At 55.5% G+C, this 21,771-nt stretch overlaps 1 protein-coding gene across 1 annotated transcript; it reads right to left on the bottom strand.

The window, feature by feature from the left end:
* Positions 1–3,606: 3,606 nt before the first annotated feature.
* CACTIN (cactin, spliceosome C complex subunit) lies at positions 3,607–19,639 on the bottom strand. The gene is made up of 10 exons (XM_059697164.1): positions 19,257–19,639; positions 15,126–15,597; positions 12,306–12,401; positions 11,798–11,943; positions 10,688–10,850; positions 10,484–10,598; positions 7,368–7,560; positions 6,499–6,621; positions 6,092–6,375; positions 3,607–5,205 (listed from the first exon to the last, which is right to left on the bottom strand). Exons 1-10 carry the CDS (start codon positions 19,430–19,432, stop codon positions 4,715–4,717), a joined length of 2,259 nt encoding a protein of 752 aa, XP_059553147.1. The 5' UTR covers positions 19,433–19,639; the 3' UTR covers positions 3,607–4,714.
* Between the last annotated feature and the right edge of the window lie 2,132 nt (positions 19,640–21,771).

Raw genomic sequence — 21,771 nt, 5'->3', positions numbered from 1 at the left:
CCAGGGCCCCAGGGCTGTGAGCTGGTGAACCGCTGGGGTCAGGTCTGGCACCCAGTAGGTAGGTCTGAGGCCCCTTCCAAGGCTGGGGGCTGAGGGTGCAGGGTGCTTAGAGGGGAGGGGCGACCTCTAAACTCTCAGGCCAGAAGCTTGGGGGGCAGCCTTCTGAGACGGGCCTCCCTGGAGCAGGTGAGCTGAGAGGGCGGTGGGTGCCTGAGGGTGAGGCATTTCCGGGAAGGGGCCAGTGACTGCAAGAGGCACTGGGGCCCGGGGCGGGGCGGAGGGGAAGCCTGGAGTCGGTCCCTGCAGGAATGATTCAGAGGCTGAGGCCTGGGAGCAGGAACAGGGCTCTGGAATGGGCTTCCCAGGCAGGGCTGATTTCCTTGAAAGCCCACACACACACTTGGGGCTCTGGGCCAGGGTCTCACAGCCCAACGCCACCAGGCTGGGCACAACTGGAGCCAAGGCTGGTGGCTGGACCAGCTGCAGGAGGGTGATAGAAGCTTCTTGAAGGCCCTTCCTGCCCACAGTCCTGGAGCCTCCGGTGGGTGGAGAGGATCCGGGGCAGCCATGGAGGGGTAAGCTTGGGCCTTCAGGAAGTTCGGACCTAGTGGGTCATGACTAGATGGCTGGGCCTTGAGCTCACGCTGCCCAGTGCTGGGGCCTGGGAGGGGCACACAAGTGCAGGCTCTGAGAGAAGATGGACTCCAGCCCTGGACTCCCCTAGGCTCTGGCTGGAAACCCCTTCTCTGGTTTCCCCGCCCACCATCTTTCCGGTCTCCAGGCCTTGGCTCACACCCCCCATCCCTCCAGATGGCCCCTCCCATTCCATCCCATTGTCTGAGTCCCTGCCCCATTTAACCCTGACTTCTCTCTCTCTCTCTCTCTTTAAAAAGAAAAATTTTTTTTTATTGATTTTAGAGCGAGAGGGAGAGGGAGAGAAAAACATCGATCTGTTGCCACCTCCATACACCCTGACTGGGGATCAAACCTGCAACCTGGTTATGTGCCCTGCCTAGGAGTTGAACTGGGACCTTTCAGTGCTCAACCAACTGAGCCACACTGGCCATGGCTACCCCTCATTTCTTCTGATTGGCAAAGAGTATCCCAACTCCTATGCATCTGGCAGAGCCCTGGCTCCAAGGCCCCCTCCTCTGTAAAGCCTTGGCCTCCAGCCGTCTTGCTCCTCCCCTTTTCCTTTTCTTGCTCCACTTTATTTTTTAAAAAAATATTTTTATTGATTTCAGAGAGGAAGGGAGAGGGAGAGAGAGAGAGAAACATCAATGATGAGAGAGGACCATTTTTGGCTGCCTCCTGCACACCCCTCACTGGGGACCGAGCCCGCCACCTGGGCATGTGCCCTTGATCAAAATCGAACCCAGGACCCTTCAGTCCTCAGGCCGGCGCTCTAGCCACTGAGCCAAACTGGCCAGGACTCTTGCTCTGCTTTAATCCCTCCTCAAGGGCAAGTGTGTGTCTGGCCCATGTGGTGGGACAATTATGAGCCCCAGGTAGGACTGGAAACAAGACCTGCTCTCAAAGACCCTCCAGGCTAGAGAAAGAGCTGGACACAGCCCTAACCCCTTGCAGTCATGCTGGGCCAGAGAAAGTGATTGGGCATAGTGAGCCTGGTAGGCAACCTGGCGCTTGGAGAAGGCATGAGAACTGGGGCTTTGTGGGATGAGGAGGCGTTTCTGGTGCAAGAGACATGGCAGAAATCACATATGCAAGACTTTGGGGCAAGGGAGAGCATGAAGCTTTGGGGACCTGCAGTGAGGGCAGATGTGATGGAAAGAGGATGTGGGGCTGGGGCTCCAGATGGTGGGGAGGGAGGTGGCGGGCGGGGGGGAGGGTATGAGGTGGAGGGAGACTGTTCTATTCCCACTTCCTGTGCCTGGAGATAAGAAGGATAAGGCTGCTTCTGGGAAAGGGCCAGGGCAGGGGTCAGAGATGCATGCTTGACTGGGAATTTAGTCTGGTCTGGATCTCACTGCAATGCAGGAGGTGAAGACGCTCATTTTATAAATGGGGAAACTGAGGCCAGAGGGAGGAAATGACATGGCCAAGGGCACAGGTAGGTGGGATTTGAATGTGAGCTCTGGGCTTCCTCCATCTCCTGGGCTGGTGGCGGGAGATCTTCAGGTCTATTTACCCCCTCCTAGCTCAGTGGGCACACGGGAGGCCTGGGAGACACTGAGATGGCCGGGGGAGGGTGGGGGCAAATGTTGGGAGCAGAAGCTAGGCTTAGGATGTGCCCCCCGTGGCTGTGGTTTCCGGTGGGGGCCAGGCAGGGAGCATCTATTCTTAGATTCGGACAGCTGAAGGCAGGAAGAAACTGGAGTGGTGGTTGGGGTTAGCTTAAGAAACACTGGTGGTCCTTGGGCCAGGGTGGGGTGATGGGGCAGCTGGATGGGTGTGGTACCTCCAGCCTGCCCGAGGGGTCCCCTTGACACCCAGCTCAGCTCCCTCACCTGTGTGGTTCCCCAGCGCCCTGGGCAGTCCAGCTCCTGGGCGTGCATTCAGCCCTGCCCTGCGGGGGACCTGCAGCCTTCCCCCCTACAAGACAGGCTCAACTCTCCTCTGCCCAGCGGTCCCTCCAGGAAGCCGTGTGTCCCTTCTGAGGTCCCTCAGACCCGGTGCCTTCCCCTGGCCCCAGCCGGACTCCTTGGGCTGCTAATGTCTGAGCCCCTCTCCTCCCTCCAGACTAGGGGCTCCTGGCTAAACACACCTAGCAAGTCGGGCAGATGCCACCTTCTCCCTTAGGGTGGACACACTGTCTGAACTACAGGCGTGATGTGAGGAAGAGGAATTGGGACACTGGGGTTGGGAGGATTCCTCTGGGGGCAGGTGGAGAAACTGAGGCTGGGACATGGGTGGTGGCCAGGGAGGTAGGGTTCTCCAAATTAGAGAAATCCAGGTTTGAACCCTGACTGCCACTTTCTAGGGTTGCAAATGTGGGCCTCCATGAGCCCGTTTTGCCAAATGGATGTAAGTGCCGTTGTACAGAGCTGTGTGAGGTCAGGGCTGCAGCAGAGGCACACAGCCCAGGCTGACAGCAGGGTAGGCCTTACCATATCCTGACCAAAGAGCCTCCAGGGTCTGCCCTGCACTCAGTGACAGGCGAGCAGGCCACGGGCCACTTGGCAGTGGCTGCCAGGGATGCTAAGGTTGCTCTGTCAATCAACTGGTGATTCTGAAGGGACAGAAATGGTCCTTATGCTGCCACATGGCCCTTCTCCATCCTGGACCAGGTTGGGTGGGCGGGCCAGGGTCTGTAGTGTGGAGGGTGCCACTTAACAGGATGCATTTCCCCAAGTCACCCCCTGGCTTAGGTGAGCAGCTACTCACCTCCCAGCATCCATGGTCAAGTCCGATGACAACCTTCTAACGGGAGGAGAAGCTGAAGGGCTGAAGGCAGGGATGGAGGAAACCGACTACAAGAAGCTTCCTAAGGAACTATTTTTAGGTGTGGTTGTTTTTAAAAGGTCTTCTTGGTTGGGTTTCATGTCTTTGTGACAAATGTGCCGTGGTTACAGGAGACGTTAACAATGGGGACAGCTGGATGTGGGTGTAGGAACTATCTTTCCAGCATTTCTGAAAATCTATAAGTATTCTAAAATAGAGCATTTATTTTTTAAAAATGTACTGAGTAGACCAAATAAATGAAAATAAACAAGATTTCCCCTCCCCACCTAAAAAAAAGTCTTTTTAGATAAACAGCCTAAATATTTCCAGATGAAACGGGGCACTGGTGGGGCTGCCTGAGGAGCCGGGAGGTGGCACTTCAGGGTTTGGTGCCGGTTCTTCCCCTTTAGGCTGGGAATGTCTTCATAACAGAGCGCTAACAGCAATGTTTCTGGGGTGGCTGGCTGGCCCGCTGTACCGTTGACAGTCTGACTATGGGTGAGTGACTGTCCTCGTCTGAAACAGGAACACGGAGAGCAGCTCTGTGGTGGCTGGGAGGTGGCCTTGAAGAACACAGCTGTTCTGAGGTGAGGGGAACACCCAGGCCAGATCGGGCATCGCAGCTGCACCATGGAGGCTGCCTCCTGGGTGCTCAGTGGGTGTGGAAGGACTTCTCAGTGGCCCCTGGTTCCTAGGTCTGATGGTGGGTGTGTCCTTCATGCCCACTTGGGGAGAGACTGACCCTCGGCCAGCCCAGGGGTGAGGTGGGTAGCATGTCCCTCAAATGGTCTCTTTTGGAACATGTACCATAAGGGTCTGGGTCCCACTGGTGTGGGCACTGAGGGAGGCCCCTGGGAAAGGGCCAGGAGTGTGGGCCCTGCAACAGCCGGCTATGTCCAAGGGCCCATCAACACTCTGAACTTGGATTTCCTCAAAAGCTCGGTACCCCATGTCTGGGCCCCATGCTGTCCTCCTCCCCCTCCCTCCCCCCCGCAAGGCCTGCACTGCAGGGCTTGTCTAAGATGGGACTCGGGCTTCACTCTGCCCATGTGGACAGGGAGGTTGGTTGACACTTGCTGGGTTCCCTGGGCTCAAAGAGTCCCCCCAGCAGCCCCTCCTGCATGTCAGAATCCTGGGCCAGCCACCCCCAGTCCTCCCCTCAAGCCCCTGAGGCAGTTCCACGGTGACTTGCTGTTCACACAGGGAAAGTGAGGCTGCGAGGGGAAGGCCCAGCTGGAGGTGAGCTGTGAACCAGCCAGGGAAGGCTGCCAGCCTAACACTCCTCTCAGGTGGTCGGGGAAATGCAGGGCCATCACCGCCGGTAACGGTAGCGCTTGAAGTGGAACCAGAGCTGGAAGATGCCATTCGCGAACTGGCAGCGAAAGCCGTGGCGATGTGAGTACTCCCACTCGCGGTTGACGATCTTGAAGGCGATGTCCTCGTAGGGCGGCCCCGCGTGGAAGCGCAGGGTGGCGAAGTCCTTGTTGTCGGGGCAGGCCTCCAGGAAGTACTCGGGGGTGGAGCGCTTGTCGATGAGGTCGGGGTAGAAGATGTTGAACTTGTAGCCCTGCACGATCTTGGGCGGTGGGTTGTCGAAGTCGTAATGTGTCTGGTTGTACTTGTTCCACTCGAAGCCCGTGTGCACGCGGTTGAAGAAGCGTGGCTTGCGAGGCCGGTACTTGTCAGCCCACAGGTAGGCTTTGCCCGTCAGGGGCATCTCCACGCTGAACTGTGCTTCGTCCTGGCCCATGCCCTCTTTGGCGCGCCGGAAGAAGATGTCCTCCGCACTCTCACTTGCATCGCCTGTGGGAGGAGGGAGGCACCACTGAGCTCCAGTTTCCGGCCCCCCCAGGTGGTGGGAAGGGCAGCCTGAGCCTCCCCCCTATCCGGCCTCTCACAGAAGAACTGGGGCTCAGGGTCAGGCACAGGGAGTGGCAGGCTCTGGCTCCCAATTGCCCTGCCTGCCCAGTGCCCCATCCTCCGCCATCTATGCTCACTGTCCTCCCAGTGTGGCACCGAGCACATGCATCCCGCCGAGTGGCCGGAGAGCCTGCGGTTAGAGACCGGCCAGGGGACCCGGGGCAGGGCCTTCCTGTACCCAGGACAACAGTAGCTCAGGGAGGCGAGGGGCCCCCGCAGTGAGTAGCATAAGGAGCTCACAGCAGGGCTGGGCACAGAATGTAAAACCAACCATTGCCCTGGCCTGTTGTGCTCAGTGGTTAGAGCACCAGCCTGCGCACCAGGGGTTGTGGGTGCAATTTCCAGGCAAGGGCACATACCTTTGTGGTTGTAGGTTCAATCAATCCCTAACTCTGGGCAGGGAGCGTGTGGGAGGCAACCAATAGATGTCTCTCACAACAATGTTTCTCTCTATTTCTCCCCTTTCCCTCCCTTTTACTCTCTTTGGAAAAAAAAAAAAAAAAAAAGGAAAAAATATCCAAATATCCTTAGGTGAAGACCAACAACAAAAAAACTAAACAACCCCCGACCCCTACCCTCACAAAAACCACCATCCCTCTATCCTTGGGGCCAGCGGGTCACCAAGCCCAAATGAATGAGTGAGCAGACCAATGGATGATGCTCACAGACAGGGAGGGAGGGGGGCAGAAACAAGATCGCCGTCAAGTCCCCTGGTTGGCCCCGGCCCAGCAGCCCCACAGCACACCCAGCTGCCTCATTTGGCGAGTACCTGTGACCTGGAGCTGCTGCCGCGACAGCTGCAAGCGCTGCAGGTCCTCATCGGGCTCCAGCACGTGGGCGTCCAGGGGCAGCTCATGGGCCGTGAGCAGCCGGGGGCTGTACTTGCCGGCGTCATAGTCGTCCAGGCTCTGCTGGATCAGGTCCTCCTCCATGAGCACGGCCTCCCCCTCGGCTTCACCCTCTGCCGGTGCGGCCTCCTCTGCCTCAGGCTCCACGGGGCCGCCCTCCAAGGAGGGCCCTGGGGGGGTCAGGGCCTGGTCCTCAGGCTCCAGGCTTCAAGGAAAGAAGGCAGGCTGGGCTGGGCTGGGCGGGCGGCTGTCCTGACCCCCCCAGAAGTGTGTGTGGGATTCTTCCTGGGCCCCAGGCGAGGAAGGGGAACTTCCGGGCTGGGCCTACCTGTGGCCAGGAGACGGGGGCTCCTGCTTGAGGATGGGGAACAGCGGCTCGCTCTCCACGCCCTGCTCCTGTTTCAGCTTGTAGAGCTTCTGCCGAAGCACGTCCTGGTGCCGCTCGCGAAGCCTGAAACACGGGCCAGGGGGTCACCCTCACTGGGTGGGGGAGGGGACCCCAGCCTCCCTCAGGCTTTCTCATGACCCCTCCTTTTGCTGCTAGGACACAAGAGGTTGAGAGGGCAGTAAGTGGGTACACACAAGCTGGGGCTCCAGCCCAGCACGGCTATTCCAGGGTCAAGGCTTTGGCCATAAAAATGGGACTTGAGGTCAGGAACCCTGGAGAACTACCCCATGCCCGGGCGGGGGGGGGGGGGGGGGGAGGGAAGCCCCTATAGCAGGGTATTCACATAACACAAGGCTGGGCAGGGAGGAGGCGGAGCAGGCAGAGAAGATAAATTTAGAGGCGAGTACACAGTCAGTGGCAGGCAGGCGCTGTGTTTACACAGCAGTGCCAAGCACGCTGAGAATTTGTACACAGGGTGTGTGGGGCCAGCAGAAGGGGGGGGACAGGCAGCCTGGGGGCTTCTCGCGATGCCTGTTAACCCTAATTGAAACCAAGACCAGGTTCTTGGGAAAGGCTGTAAGGAAGGCCACTGTGGGAGGCCCTGCCCGACTCCCAGGGCCCCTGAATCCAGGTGGGGGAACGAGCAGCTCTTCCTGAGCACAGCAGGGGCCGGTGGCCAGGGCCCTGATCTATGGCCCCAAGACTACCCAGCAGGCCTGATGGAGGGGGCTCCTGTCCCCCAGGCGAGATCCCAAGAGGGACAAGACCCACCCTGTACAGTGCCTGGCTGAGGCCTGTTGCCCACTCACCTGGCACGCGCCATGTGGGCACGCAGCTGTTGCAGGAGGCTCTCCCAGTATCCCATGTCCAGGTTGGGGCCCCCGGCCCGGATCTTGCCCTCAATACCCTGGAAGATGACCTGCAGCTGGCTGTATGTCTTCCCTTTGAAGACCAACTGCACATCGGAGCTGACCGAGGTGTTAACGCCCTCTCGTCGCTCGCCTACGGTGAGGCAGGGGCCACTCAACACCAGGCTTGGACCCAGGTACCCAGTTTACCAACCCTGCCCACCACTCCCTTCCCAAAACCACATAGAAGAGCCAAGAGTGTTTGCCTGGTAGCTGTTTGGAATTCAGATTATGCTATGCCAGTCCCAGCTGTGTGATCTTGGGCAAGTGGCTCACCCTCTCTGGGCCTCTGTTTTCCCTTCTATGAAGCCTGGTGAGACCATGCATGTGAGCACTGTGCTGTGCCTGGCACAGAGGACACTCCACCACAGCAGGAAAAACTGCTCGTTTCTCAGGCGCTGCCCCGAGACAAACAGGCCCCTCTGTCCTGCAGGGAAATCTGTTCCAGTATCTACCATGGGCTGCAGGCCCAAGGACATGTCCCTTTCTAGACTGAAGGGCCCAGGACAGGGCCAGATACTGCCTGAGCCTATGTGCTTTGGCACACCAGGCTCCTTGTTGTTTACGAAGATGCCAAGGCCTGGCCCTGCCCCAGGGCCTTTGCACATGGGGTTCTTTCCATCAGTAACACCCATCCGCAGCACTCAGCAAGAATGTACCTTCTACCAGATTGCTCCCTCGGCCTGCACACCCAGGATGTGGCTTCCTGAGGGCAGGGACCTCCCTGGGCTTCCCATTGCTGTGAATAAGGAACTAGGTGACAAGCTCATGCTCCCTGCTCGAAAGCAGGATTTAAGAGCCACTGTCGTGGACACTTGGTCACAGTTGATCTGATAAGGTTGAGAGGGACCCAAGTCCCTGTAGCCAACCAACCTTGGACCCCGGAATCAGCACCTAAAGATTCAGCCCCTTCATTTCGTTGTGTACCTGTGTCACCCTTAGCAGCGCTGGCCTCAATGGTCAACCTACGGGCCGATAGCCTGCCCTTGGTCTACGGCAGGCCCAGAAATAACATAGGTCCCAAACCAAATTTGGCAACAACCCCCTTACCAGGCCAAGCAGAGCCAAGTTCTGCACTCGCTCAAATAGATGGAACCAGTGAAAACTTACAACCCGAACAAACAGCCCTGCTGGTGCTGTTCCCACAGAAGCTAAGAGCTCTAAGTCATGTTTAAAGGAAGCCATGTCTTAGGCTTGGATGCCACCTGAACAGCCACTGGTAGAGCTTTGGAAATGGGCAGACCAGTGGGGCGGGGTCTGTCTTCAGCCTCTGAAGAAATACCTGCTCAAGAAGTCTATACCAGCCCCGCTGCCACCAGCCGGAGGGAGAGAACATTTCCTGACACACCGGACATCAAAGAACTGCACCTCCCTTCCTCCAGAAGTTACAGCAGCTTGTGCCCCACCAAGATGAGGGCACAAACCACAAAAAAGGGAGATGTGTACCTGGCTGACGTGGCTCAGTGGTTGGGCGTTAACCTCTGAACCAGGAAATCATGGTTCAATTCCCCATCAGGGCACATGCCTGCATTGTGGGCTTGATCCTCAGTGGGGGTTGTGTAGGAGGCAGCCAATCAACGATTCTCTCTCATCATTGATGTTTCTATTTCTCTCTTCCTCTGCCTCCCTGTCGTTAAAAAAAAGGGAGGAAGAGGGGCTCCTTCACTGAAGAAAATGAAGGGAGCCTGGGGGGCGGGTGTAGGGGCCACTGTGTTGGGAGAAAGGGCCCAGGAACAAGGAGGAGGAGGCCCAATCAGCTTCTCGATGTGTCTGAACACTGCCCAGGCCCAGCTGGAAGGCGGGGGGCGGGGGTGGAGTCAGCGCCACACAGGCAGGGGCTATTCCAGCGCCTGACACTAACTCCCTTCTCTCCAGGCAACCCTCCTGGAGGGGTCTTATCATCCCCATGCAACGAAAGGGACAACTGAGCACCCAGGAGGGAGATGACCGGCCAAGGTCGCGGAGCTGCTTGCTGGCTTGGGTTTGCACCCAGAGTCCTGATCCTAACTGTTACTCTGTCCAAGGGCCTCCCAGCACCTTCCAACCAGTTCTACACCCAGTCCCACTGCCACCCAAGGAGGTTTCCTGACACGGCTTCTGACAAGGGTTTCTCTTCCTTTCTCCGGAAGTTACTGCAGGATGTAACTGCTAAGAGGACGTGAGAAACAAAACTCCATTTACAAAAATAAAGGATATTTATCCTTTCCTAAGAGGAAGGAAATTGTCCCGAGCCATATCTGAGCTTCAAATGACATTTACACAGGCCAGGGGGAGGGGGGGGGAGGAGAGGGGGGGAGGGTTGGGGAGGGCTCACGTCCTCAGCCACCAAGTGGGTGATGAAGGATGAAGTGGCAAAGGGACGTGAGGGCCACAGAAGCTGGACGGTTGAAGCCGGTGGCCGGAGGGGCGGAGGGCGGGCCCGCTGCGTCTGGTCATGAGCTTTTAGAGCAGAGGCTCTCACCCAGGGCATTCTGCCCCCAGGGGGCTATGGGCCATGTCTGGGGAGTTCATTTCCCCTTTGAACGTACACATGGAGCCAATTAGAGGAAAAGAAAACTGAGTTATAAAGAACACCAGATTGAACAGATTGGGGTTGCATGGCGTTTCCCAGCAAGCAGAGCTGGGTCCTGCTCTTACACTGAGTCTTGGGAGAAAACCTGAAACCCCAACAAAAACCCTTTTGGCCCTGCTCCCAGGGAAGCCTGTGCTGCCCAGGGATCATTTAAAGGAGCCCCCTTCATCTCGGGAGAGCCCTTAGCCCAGGACCTGGGGCTCCCGCTGCTCAATGCTGCCCCCTGGTGGCTCCCACAGAGGCCTCCAGAGGGCTGTGGAGAGTCCAAAGAAACTGATGTCTGCACAGCTAAGGTTAGCTTCCAGCGGAACCACCCCCAATGGCAACCCCCACCAATGCAGATGTGTCCCCATGACAACTCCCACCAATGCAGAAACGTCCCCCAAAGCACACCCTGGTGTCTTTCTGGTCAGCCAGCTTGGGGTCAGCGCTGGCCCTGGGTTACCTGGGCCCTTGCCAGAGGCCTCCAGCTTGCGGAGCTTAGAGATCTCATCCTCCGTGATGATGGTCATGTCCCGCCAGAAGTCCACATTCTTGCCCTGCTCCAGTTCCATGTACACCTGGAGGCGAAGGCACACAGGGGTGAGGAGAAAGCACAGTCTTGGGGAGGGTGCACAGCCAGGGTGTGGGTGGTGGGGCTGGGTGGTACCTGGATATCCTCCAGCAGGTCCTCCATGTCAGCCACCGTGAGGCCATTGAGGAAGGTGTAAGGCTCGTGCATCTCCACAGCCAGGTCATCGTCCTCGGCGCTGATGTACTTGGCCAGCAGGTCGATGGGCTTGGCCCGTCCATCCCGGATTCGAATCTTGGAGCTGCAGGGAGAAGGGGGCGGTGTTAGAGTCCAGGACGTGACCTCCCTCCCATTATCCTGCCAAGGGGGTGACCAGTGTGGGAGCTAGGGTAGGAGCCTTGCCGGCAGGGGGTGGTGGTCAGGGAAGGCTTCCTGAAAGAGGAGGCGTCAGGTGGAGAGGTAAGGCAGATTAGTGAGGAGAAACAGGCTCAGAGAGGGATAGGCGTGAACATGGGGTCTGAAGAGCAGCAGGTGAGAGTGGAGCCAGAGGGACAGAGAGGACCACTTCTCAATGGACGGGCTGCCCAGGCTGAAAGACAGAGCCTCAGTGCTGTGCCCCAGGGGACACACGGCAGAGGCTGACCCTAGTCTAACATAAGGGGCCCCACGATCAGGAAGGTCCAAGCCCTTGGCCAGGATTGGTGTAGCTGGCAGACAGAAGCGCGAGGGTGGGCTCCGGATGCACATACGCTGGGCCGCAGGTTCAGAGACCCATGTGGCCTCAGATAACTCAACCCCCAGGAGCTTCATCTTCCTTCTCTATAAACACAGCTGATGAGCAAACGCCTGTGGGCTGCAGGTGGAGGGACTAGCACAGTGAGGCCCAGAACACTCCCACTCAGCTTGCGCAGTTCCGCACATGGAGCCGGTGTATTCAGGGGTCTCCTCTGCACCCAGCCCAATGGGGGAGCCCACCAGCAACAAGTGTACACGCAAAACTGGGGCTAGTGCCAGAAAGGGGCTTGGGGAGCGCCCCCCAAGAACACAATAGGCAAAAACCCCAAGGGTGAGGGGGAGCCGTGGAACAGCGGGTTCTAGGAAGCGGGACTAGCAAGTGCAAAGGCCCTGGGGCAGAAACCAGCTCCATGTGTTTGAGCCCAGAAGCAGGCTGGTGGGTGAAGGGAGGCGACAGAGGGTATTGGTGAACAAAGGGTGGTGGTGGGCAGCCCCCCCCCCCACCCCCCGCACCGAAGCTTGGCCTGCTGGAGGTGGAAGTTGTCCTCCTGTTCCTCCCACGTCTTGAAGTGCTCCGCTTCCTTCTCCCGCTGCAGCATCTCCAGCTCCTGCTCACGCATGGCCTTTTCCCGTTCCCGCTCCAGCCGGAGCTGCTTCACCTGGGGATGCACAGGGAGGATGAGGGCAGGACAGCTGGATGATGGGGAGGTTTCGTGGGGCCTGCCCTGTGCCCTCTCAGGCCATGGGATCCCCTAGGGTTGGGATGGGGACTATACCCCAGGCCTGGCCCCAGCCCGACCGACCCTGGGCAGGAGAGGCCACCCTGAGAGGAGCATCTGAGAGTCAAGCCCAGAGGCCAGCGGAGCCGATGTGGAGAGGAGCAGCTCGCTGGAGACGCTGCCTGGGCCCTGGATGCAGCTGTGCCTAAAGGCAAGCCTTTCCATGAAAGCCAAGCAGGTTCTGTTTGACTTAAACAAGGGCAAGCCAGCCTCGGAGCCCCTATGAGGAAAGGCGCCCCCACCTTCTGCAGCTCCAGCCGATTGTCCTCCTGGATCCTCTTGTTCCGCTCCTTCAGCTCTTTCTCCTCCAGGTGGCTGATCCCCTTCTTCTCCAGGGCCTGCAAGGGTCAGCACAGGCCCGCTGGGTGAGGGGCCTCCCTGGCACTTCCCATGAGGAAGCTGCGGCACACGCATGTACAAAGACCGAAATGAATGGACCACAGCATCTGCTTTGCAGCTGAGAGTGAAGCTCAGAGGAAGGACCTGTCCCCGGGCACCCCTCACTGCCTTCCACTAGAAGACACCCTCCATCCCCACCCACAAATCAAGCAATTTTATTACAATCCAACCTACAAAGACCCCCTACTGTCAGTGAAATGTGCTGAGGCACCGAGGAGAGACAGCTGGGCCCTCCTGCAGGGTCATGGGAGTCTCTTGGGACCTGCTGATTCTTGTTTCACACAGAAACCTAGCTGCACCCGCTGTGTGCGGCAAAGCCCTCCCCTGGGGCAAACTCCCCAAGGCCAGGCTGGGCTGAGGAAGACTCCCTGGAGAAATGTGCACACCCCAGGCTACAGCAAGCTTGCTCATTTGAATTTATTGAGTGCCTACTGGGTGCCAGGCCCTAGGACAGAGCTTGCCCTGTGGAGCTCAGTTTGGCAGGAACTACACATTATAAATTAGGCTGTGTATTTAGAAATCACCTCTTCAATGAGACCTTTCTGGGCCTGCTTATTTATAATTTTTTTAATCCTCACCCAAGGATATTCTTTCCATTGGTTTTTAGAGAGAGTGGAAGGTAGGGTGGGTGGCAGGGAAGGAGGGAGAGGGACAGGGAGGGAGAGAGAGAGAGAAAGAGGGAGAGGGAGAGGGAGAGGGAGAGGGAGAGAGGGCGAGAGGGAGAGAAACATTGATGTGAAAGAGACACACTGATTACCTGCCTCCCGCATGCACCCCGACGGGGCCAGGGATTGAACCTGTAACCCAGGTACGTGCCCTTGCCTAGGAATGGAACCTGAGACCCTTTGGTGCGCAGGTCAATGCTCTAACTACTGAGCAACCGGCCAGGGCTGGGCCTGCTTACTGTGGTCACTGCTGCACCACGACGCCTGCCTTCGTTCTCGCCTCTTGTACTTCGCTAACTTACTTACTACAGTTTGTCTCCCCCTCGAGGCTGCTGGCCCACAGGGAGTGATTTTTGTCTCCTTCGCTTGTGGCTATGTGCCCCGGGCCACAAAGGATCCAGCACCTGGCAGGTGTGCAGTACCAGTTTGTTAGTGAAGTGCTAGAAACGCAGAGGCAGTGCCATGACCAACTACCAGGGGAGCCGGGCTGGTGTCAGTGGTTGAGCATCGGAACCGATGAACCAGAGGTCATGGTTCGATTCCCGGTCAGGGCACACGCCCAGGTTGCGGGCTTGATCCCCAGTGGAGGGCATGCAGAAGGCAGCTGATCAATGATTCTTATCATCCATGTTTCTCTCTCTCTCCCTCTCAAATCACTAAAATTAAAAAAAAGAAAAGAATCCCAAGGGGACCCGGGGACCAAGGGGGCCGGGAGGGCCTCTCCGGAGAGGGACAGTGTCAGCTGAGACCTGGAGAACCAGCCATGGGAGAGGCAGGGAGTGTTCTAAGGCAGAGGAATGGTGAGTACAAAGGCTCAGGTGAAAAGGGCTCTGTGTTCAAGATACTGGTAAGAATCCACGCCTGAGCGTGGGCGATGAGTGGAGCTGCCCCAGCCTCCAACTGTGGCCCCTGTCCTCTCCCTCCCCACCAGTGACGGGTGCTGTGTGGGGTTGAACTGTATGTATGTTCACGTCTCAACACCTGGAAGCTGTGAATGTGCCCTTATTTGGAAATAGAGTCTCTGCAGATATAATTAGTTAAGATGAGGTCATACTGGATTAGACTGGGCCCTAATCCAATGACTGGTGTCCTTACAGGGAGAGGGAAATTTAGACACAGAGAGAGGATGACGCCATATGAAGATACGACACAGAAGGAAGACAGCTACTGACAACAGAGGCAGAGACTGGCGTGATAGAGCCACAAGCCTTGGGTTGCTCCTAGCAACCACCAGAAGCTGGAAGAGACAGGAAAGATCTTTCCCCAGATCTTCCAAGGGGAGGATGGACCTGCTAACACCTTGATTTCAGACTTTTGGCCTCCAGACGTGAAAGACAAATTCTGTTTTCAGCTATGCGCCCAAGGCCATGGCTGCAGGTAAACGACCAGTGCATAATTTTCATCTCAAGAATGAAACGACAGCTCTGAGCTGACAGAGGGTAACTGTGGAATCCCACCCTGAGTGTGGGACACTAAGAACCTATTCTCCAGTCACATGGAGGTTAGGCTGGTTTGGGGGGTCAAAGCATGCCTGAACTGTTATACTGCAAGAGATAATTAACAGAGTAAAACCTGACAAAACCATTGTATGTATGTGTATAAAATAGATTCTGGCCCTAACTGGTTTGGCTCAGTGGATAGAGCGTCGGCCTGCAGACTGAGGGGTCCCGATTTTGGTCAAGGGCATGTACCTTGGTTGAGGGCACATCCCCAGTAGGAGATGTGCAGGAGGCAGCTGGTCCATGTTTCTCTCTCATCGATGTTTTTAACTCTCTCTCCCTCTCCCTTCCTCTCTGTAAAAAGTCAATAAAATATATTTAAAAAAAATTCTGCATGGCAAAATGCAGTCTGGGAATGTGTGCTGTGAGTGCTAAATAACATCTCTTGAAATTGAAGTTGTAAAAAGTATACAAAGGAAAAACACTAAGGCAGGAAAAATGTGTGAATGGCACAAACACAGAGCTAACCAGCAAGCACTTCGTGGCGACGACGGCTCACCTTGTTCCATATGAAGGTGCCCAGGAGGTTGTTGTCGCCGAAGGGGTTGTCGGTGTTGGTATAGCCCATGTACTCCTCGCCCCAGCCCATCTTCTCCCGCTTTTTCCTCTCCTTGGCCTCCTTCTTGGCCAGGCGCCGGGCCCGCTTCTCCTCAGGCGTCTCGAAGGCCTTCATCAGCTCCTCCTGCTGCTTCCGCTCCTCACGTAGCCGCAGCCGCTCCTGCAAGTTCTGTTGCTGGCTCAGGGCCGCAGCCGCCTCCCTCGAGCTCTGGGACTGGTCTGGGGATGCAGAGCTGGATGAGGAGGAGCAAGAGCGGGTCCTCCGGCGGCGGGCCCAGCGGCCCTGGTGCTGCCACTGCTGCTCATTGCCTGAGTCAGACTGAGAGGACTGGTCCTGCGAGCGCCGCTGAGGGGGCTGTGGGCTCCGGCTCTGTCTTCCTCGCCGCTGCCACTGGTCTTCCTCTGAATCCGACCTGGGAAGGAAATCCGAAAGGGTTTGCTCACTGCTCGCTGGTCAGCCATTTGTTCAACATACGGTTAGTGAGCGCCTGCTGTATGCCAGGCACTGTTCTAGGTTCTGGGAACATAGCAGTGACAAAAGCATTGATGGTCCCTTCCTTTGTGGGGCTCACATCAACAAGGAAACACACAGTGTGTTATGGGATAGTGCTCTGAGCCACAAAGAAATGATATAAATTAGGGGACAAAAGGTCAGAGAGGGTCTCCTTGAGGAGGTACCTGGAAGAAGTGGGTGAGGGAGCTATGGGGAGATCTGGGTGGAAGATGATCCAGGCATAGGGCATAGCACGAGCAAAGGCCTGGCAACAATTTACTTGGCATGTTCAAGGAACAGCAAGGAGGCCTGTATGGCTGGAGCAGAGTAAGCGAGGGCAAGAGTGAGGGGATGAGGGCAGGGAGATGGGCTGGGGCTGGATGGTGCAAGATCAATGAGTTTGAACCAATCTGGCCTGTTTGGCTCAGTGGTTGACCTTTGAACCAGGAGGTCACAGTTTGATTCCCAGTCAGGGCACATGCCTGGTTTGCAGGCTTGATCCCCCATAGGGAGTGTGCAGGAGGCAGCCAATCAATGATTCTCTCTCCCTCTCCCTTCCTCTCTGACGTCAATAAAAATATATTTTAAAAAAACACACACACTGCCGAAATAGGTTTGGTTCAGTGGATAGAGTGTCGGCCTGCGGACTGAGGGGTCCCGGGTTCGATTCCGGTCAAGGGCATGTACCTGGGTTGCGGGCACATCTCCAGTGGGAGGTGTGCAGGAGGCAGCTGATCGATGTTTCTCTCTCATCGATGTTTCTAACTCTCTCTCTCCCTTCCTCTCTGAAAAAATCAATAAAATATATTTAAACACACACACACACACACACACACACACACACACCAGTTTGAACCAGAAGATCTGATCTCTCCAAGGTGACAAGAGAGGGCTGACGGAGAAGGTGGTGTTTAATCTAGTCAAACAGATGGGTAGGAGAAAACTGGAGTAAAACTGGCAGCAATAAAGGGCCAGGGAAGGGCACTGGGAATAGGGAACAGAATGGGCAAGCCCCTAGGGATGGATCCTTTAGTGTTTGGAGGCCTCTGAACAGAGAGAGGAAAAACTAAATCTGTCTTTAGTATGTTAAATGTTCCACCTATTAAGCTCATGTCAAAAAATCTAGAGATTTCCAGTCAAGATGGAGGCATAGGTAAACATCATACTCGAATCCTCCAACCACCACATTAAAAAAAAAACCCCAAACCAGCTAACCTATAGAACAATCATCATTCAGAATCTCCTGAAATCTATGTGAATGGAAATCTCTTCTTCTCTCTCTAAAAAAACAAAAAAAAAATCAATAAAAAAATCTTTTTTTTGTTTGTTTTGTTTTGTGAGAGCTTTAACGGCACAAATGATTATAGCTACAAGTTATACATGTATTGTAAACGGTATATAATGATACAAAGTGCTAACTAAATAGATGAAGAATGCAGAATCACTTTGGCTCAGTTAATTCCAATAATTTCAACAACTGGTTCACTTAAAAATTCATCTGCCTGGCTAAGTCTTCAATTTTTAGAACAGTAAATATTTGTACTGCAATCAAAGTAACTTGTTGCACTTTTCAATGTGCAAGTTTGTACAGTTTTACTCTTGACTCTATTTATAAATATTTTAAGCCAGTTTTTATCACAAGTTAAAATACAATGAAATACCTGGAGGTAAGTCTTGACTATGGAGGTCCCCCTCCATAGCCTAGCCCCACACCAGCTCCCCGCCACCCCCCTGGCCCAGGGTTCCAAAGCCAGGAAACAAGTCCCCATAATTCTGGCTGTAAAAACCAGTGGGGATTGTGGCTGAGTGAGACTGGGGATGCTGGAGTCCCAGGCAGTTCCTCTTAAAGGGCACATGCCTGGACTTACTCAGACTCACTCCCTCTGAGCTCCAGCACTGAGGCAGCAGCTTGAAAGGAACCAGGGGCATGCGGGGAGGAACTGAATTGTCTGGCATCAGGGAAAGAGTTGGGGGTGCAGTTTTCTACCAGACAAAAGTGCTGGCAGAGGCCACTGTTCCCCAGAGTCTACAGGCAGGAGCCACAGCTGAGTCTCCATCAACCTGGCTCGCAGTGTTTGCCCCACCCTGGTGATTCCCTGAGACCCAGCCCCACCCAACCTGCTGGCCCACCCAAGCATTCCCAGTGGCTTTGCCATACAGCTGGCCCCCCCTGACTTATGTTCTGGATTTTCCTACAATTTCTAAAAGCAGCGGCAGCTGGCTTCTGCATACTCTCTGCCTCTTGCTAAGTGGCCCCAGGCCCGGCTCTAGCAGGAGCCTGCCTTGGTTCACAGCATGGCCTCTCCCGAGCACCTCCAAGCCCAACACAAGTAGCAGCCATCTGCCGATCACTCTGTAACTCGTGCCTGGTGACCCCAGGCAGGGCACAGGTGGTGGCTGACTCTGCACTTCCTGGGAGGTCCCAGAGCCAGTGCACCCGATGGACAGCTTCAGCTCATGCTGGATTACAACCCTCCCACCTCCAGGAACCACACACCAAAGGGGTGGGCTCGGTGAGCACCAAAGCCCCACTGAAGCAAGTCCTGTTCCATAAGGCTGACTTCTGCCAGCAGCTCCTTTACTGTAGTGGGAGCCGGTCCTGGGAGCTGATTGGCCTGGGGGTCAATCCCTTCCAGTCACACCAACAGCAATCAAGACTCAACCCCAACAGGACAGTGCACACAACCCACACTGGGGCGAACCTGGTTGTGCCGCAGAATTTTAGTAATTACTTGATGTGCGTCATGAGATGAAAGAGGTTGAAAATTGCTGAGCTGAAGGAATGGGTGACAATGAGTGTCTGGAGAGAAAATCTGGGGTCCCCATGGAAATACTGAGGACACAGGTGAGTAAACTTGGGGTCACAGTGGGTAAGAGAATGGCCTGCATGTCACAGCCTGCTAGGGACTGAGCCAGCTCGGGGACCCAGGTCCTGGGGTCAGTCCCCATCACTGTGCTGGCTCCTCTGCGCCGGAACAAGCCCAGGTCAATCCTGGCAAGGTGTTCCATCGCCAGCAGGAAAGGACAGTGGTCCATGGGGACACTGAGACCGGGGCCTCGGAGCCCCTGAGCTCTGCACCTGCCATCAACAGCTCTCTCACGCCCACCTCCACTTCCCAAATCCACGAAACTCAACCCACTTTCTCATGGTGCCTCGCGCAGTCTCCCTCCCTGCAGGCCGCCATCGTCTGCTGCCTGGACAACTGCATCTCCTCCTCCCCCTCCCCGGCCAGTCCCTTCTGCACGTGAAAGCCAGAGAGAGTTCTGCCAAGGAAGCCGGCCCACGTCACGCCCGTGTTCACCATCCTCCCGTGGCCCCGCACTCCCCTACGAATGACGGCCAAGCCCTTTACCACGACAGGAACCTGCACGGCCTCATCTCCGTTACCTTTGCGTCAGCGGCCTCGCTAACCGGGCTCCTGGCGGTCCCTCCCTGCACCCGTGCCCTGCCTGAAACACCCCTCGCTCCCATCCGCTGCCCGACGTCCATTTCCCCAGGAAGCCCTCCCTGACGGACTCGGGGGTCACCCCTCCCCAGGGCAGGAGCTGAATCCCGAGCGGCTCACGCAGCGACCTCACCTGCGCTCCCGGCTTCGCCGCCTCCGTCGCCTTTCGTCGTCCCGGCGCCGCCGGTTTCGCCGCCCATGGCTCCCGCTCCGATGTCGGCTTCGACTCCCGCTCCGGCTCCGCCGCCTTCGGCCCCTGCGACCCCTACGACCCGTCGACCGCGAGCGCGAGCGTGTATCCCGACCCATCAGCTGGGACGATGGCGGCGGCGCAGACACAAATATCCGGGGCCTGCGCCGGGGGCTTTCCTCCGCCGCGGCGCGCGCCGGGCTGCCCGGTCCGAGCCTGAGCCGGGAGGTGAGAACCCATCCCGCCACCCTACCCGCGGGGACTCGGACGCCTTGTCATCAACCTCCCAGCTCCTGCAAACGTGGTCCGCTGACGGACCCCCGCCGGACTGTCGGGGACTCGCCCGTCAGGCAGTGCCAGGAGCAGTCCCGCGTGGGTCCTCGTGCCTCAGGTCAAGAGGCACCCGGAACTGTTAGTGGGGCGGGGTTTGGAGCGAGACCAAGAAGGGGCGGGTCCAGGGAGGAGGTGGAGCCTTGTGGGCGGGGCCAAGAGGAGGCCTATACAGGGAGTGAGGACTCCTGGTGTGTGTAGGCGGGGAAGCCCCAAGACCATAGGTTCGAGTCCCGACCTCTCAAGATGACAAAGAGCAGGAGCTGGATGGAGACTAAAAAGCCTCAGATGTTGGGCTGACCTTCTATGAGAGTCACCATCATGCTGCACCATCCGCCAATGAATAGTTATGTACTTCAGGGATTAAACTTTAAAAAAATCTTGGATGACTCTTTTAGTTTCCATTCAACCCATTTTATAGATGGGGAAACTGAGGCTCAGAGAGGGGAAAGTCACTTTAACACCCCTCCCTCGATCCCAAAGAAGTAGCTGCAATCTGAACTGGGTGGTCCAGCTTTGTTCTGTGTGTGCTGGGGATCTGTGGGAGGAATCAATGTGGGACTGGCTGTTAAGGGTAGTTGGGTAGGATGAGTCAGGGTATAGGACAGGAGGCTTGGAGATCTGGAGAACCCCAAAGAGCTGCTCCAAGCTCTCCCAGCCCATCAGAGGATAGTACTTAGTATTTTAAACTAATTCTTCAAATCTTTATCTTAAAATATAGCTTCATAACACCACCCCAAATGCTGGCATTGTGTGCTCTACTTGTGCTTGGTACCAAGGTGCCAGGTGGGGTGGTCTTCCAAAGTATTCCTTCTAGAATCCCTTATCCTCAAAATAGTTCTATTTTTTCCTTGATCAGTACTATAGAGCAGTGGTTCTCAACCTGTGGGTCGCGACCCCTTTGGCGGTCCAGGGGTCGCCTAAGACCATCCTGCATATCAGATATTTACATTATGATTCATAACAGTAGCAACATTACAGTTATGAAGTAGCAACGAAAATAATTTTATGGTTGGGTCACAGCATGAGGAACTGTATTTAAAGGGCCAGAAGGTTGAGAATCACTGCTACAGAGGCTTTACATGAAATTGCTGTCCCATGTTAGATAACTTTATGCAAATTGATTGTTAAAGAATATATACTATGAAAACAAATTAGTACTTATATTGTAAATATATACAAAAAAAAATAAGTCTTCCAAAAGAAGTAACAGACCATCTCCCATCTCTTGCCACCCTGATGACAACCCTGCTTGTCATGGGATATGGGTTGAACCAGTGAGGCCTGGCCCCGAGATCTTCAAAATGCAGATGCATCTGTGAGAGTATTTGAATTTTAATATTTGAATGTAAGGAAAGCACCTTCTAGATTATCTGCGTGTCTGGTTTATACGTGAGCTGAGCCATTCTGCATCTGCATCTATGATTATAACTGGGTTTCCAAGGGCTTGCTCACAGACAGGTCTGATTTTCAATGCAGTGCTTCTTAAACTGGGAGTCTGGTAGAAATATTTTTCCTTTAAATGGGGTCCATGCATTACTCAATATGAGCCATTTTGGGGAGTGTTTGTTCTTTTGAGCTGGGCTGCAATGATATCAGAAGCTTTTATTTTTTGTTAATCTTCACCCAAGGATATTTTTCCCATTTATTTTTAGACAGTGGAAGGGAGGAGGAGAGACACAGGGAGAAATATCAATGTGAGAGAGATTGGTTGCCTCCCGTATGGGGCCAGGGATGGAGCCTGCAACCAAGGTACATGCCCTACCGGCTAGCATGATGTCAGAAGCTTTTAAACGTTTTTCGAGGTGAACTGAAATCCAGGCCGCCACAGCTATTAAGGCAATTAAGACATTTGGGTCCTGGCCCTGACCGGATAGTTCAGTTGGTTTGAGAGTCATTCTGACATGCCAAGGTTGTGGGTTTGATCCCCGGTCAGGGCACAGAATCAGCCAATGATTGCATAAATAAATGGAACAACAAATTAATGATTCTCTCAAAGCAGTCAGTAAAATAAGACATTTGGGTCCTATTGTTATTTTAAATCTCCTGAGGGTTTATGTTTTGTTCAAAGGGGTCCTCAAACTCCCAACCAGACCACAGGAACGCACAGAGAGGCAGAGGCGGTAGA

This window comes from Myotis daubentonii, chromosome 5, assembly GCF_963259705.1.
Source record: "Myotis daubentonii chromosome 5, mMyoDau2.1, whole genome shotgun sequence".
NCBI classification, from domain to species: Eukaryota; Metazoa; Chordata; class Mammalia; order Chiroptera; family Vespertilionidae; genus Myotis; species Myotis daubentonii.
This window is presented reverse-complemented; position numbering and strand designations above follow the sequence as displayed.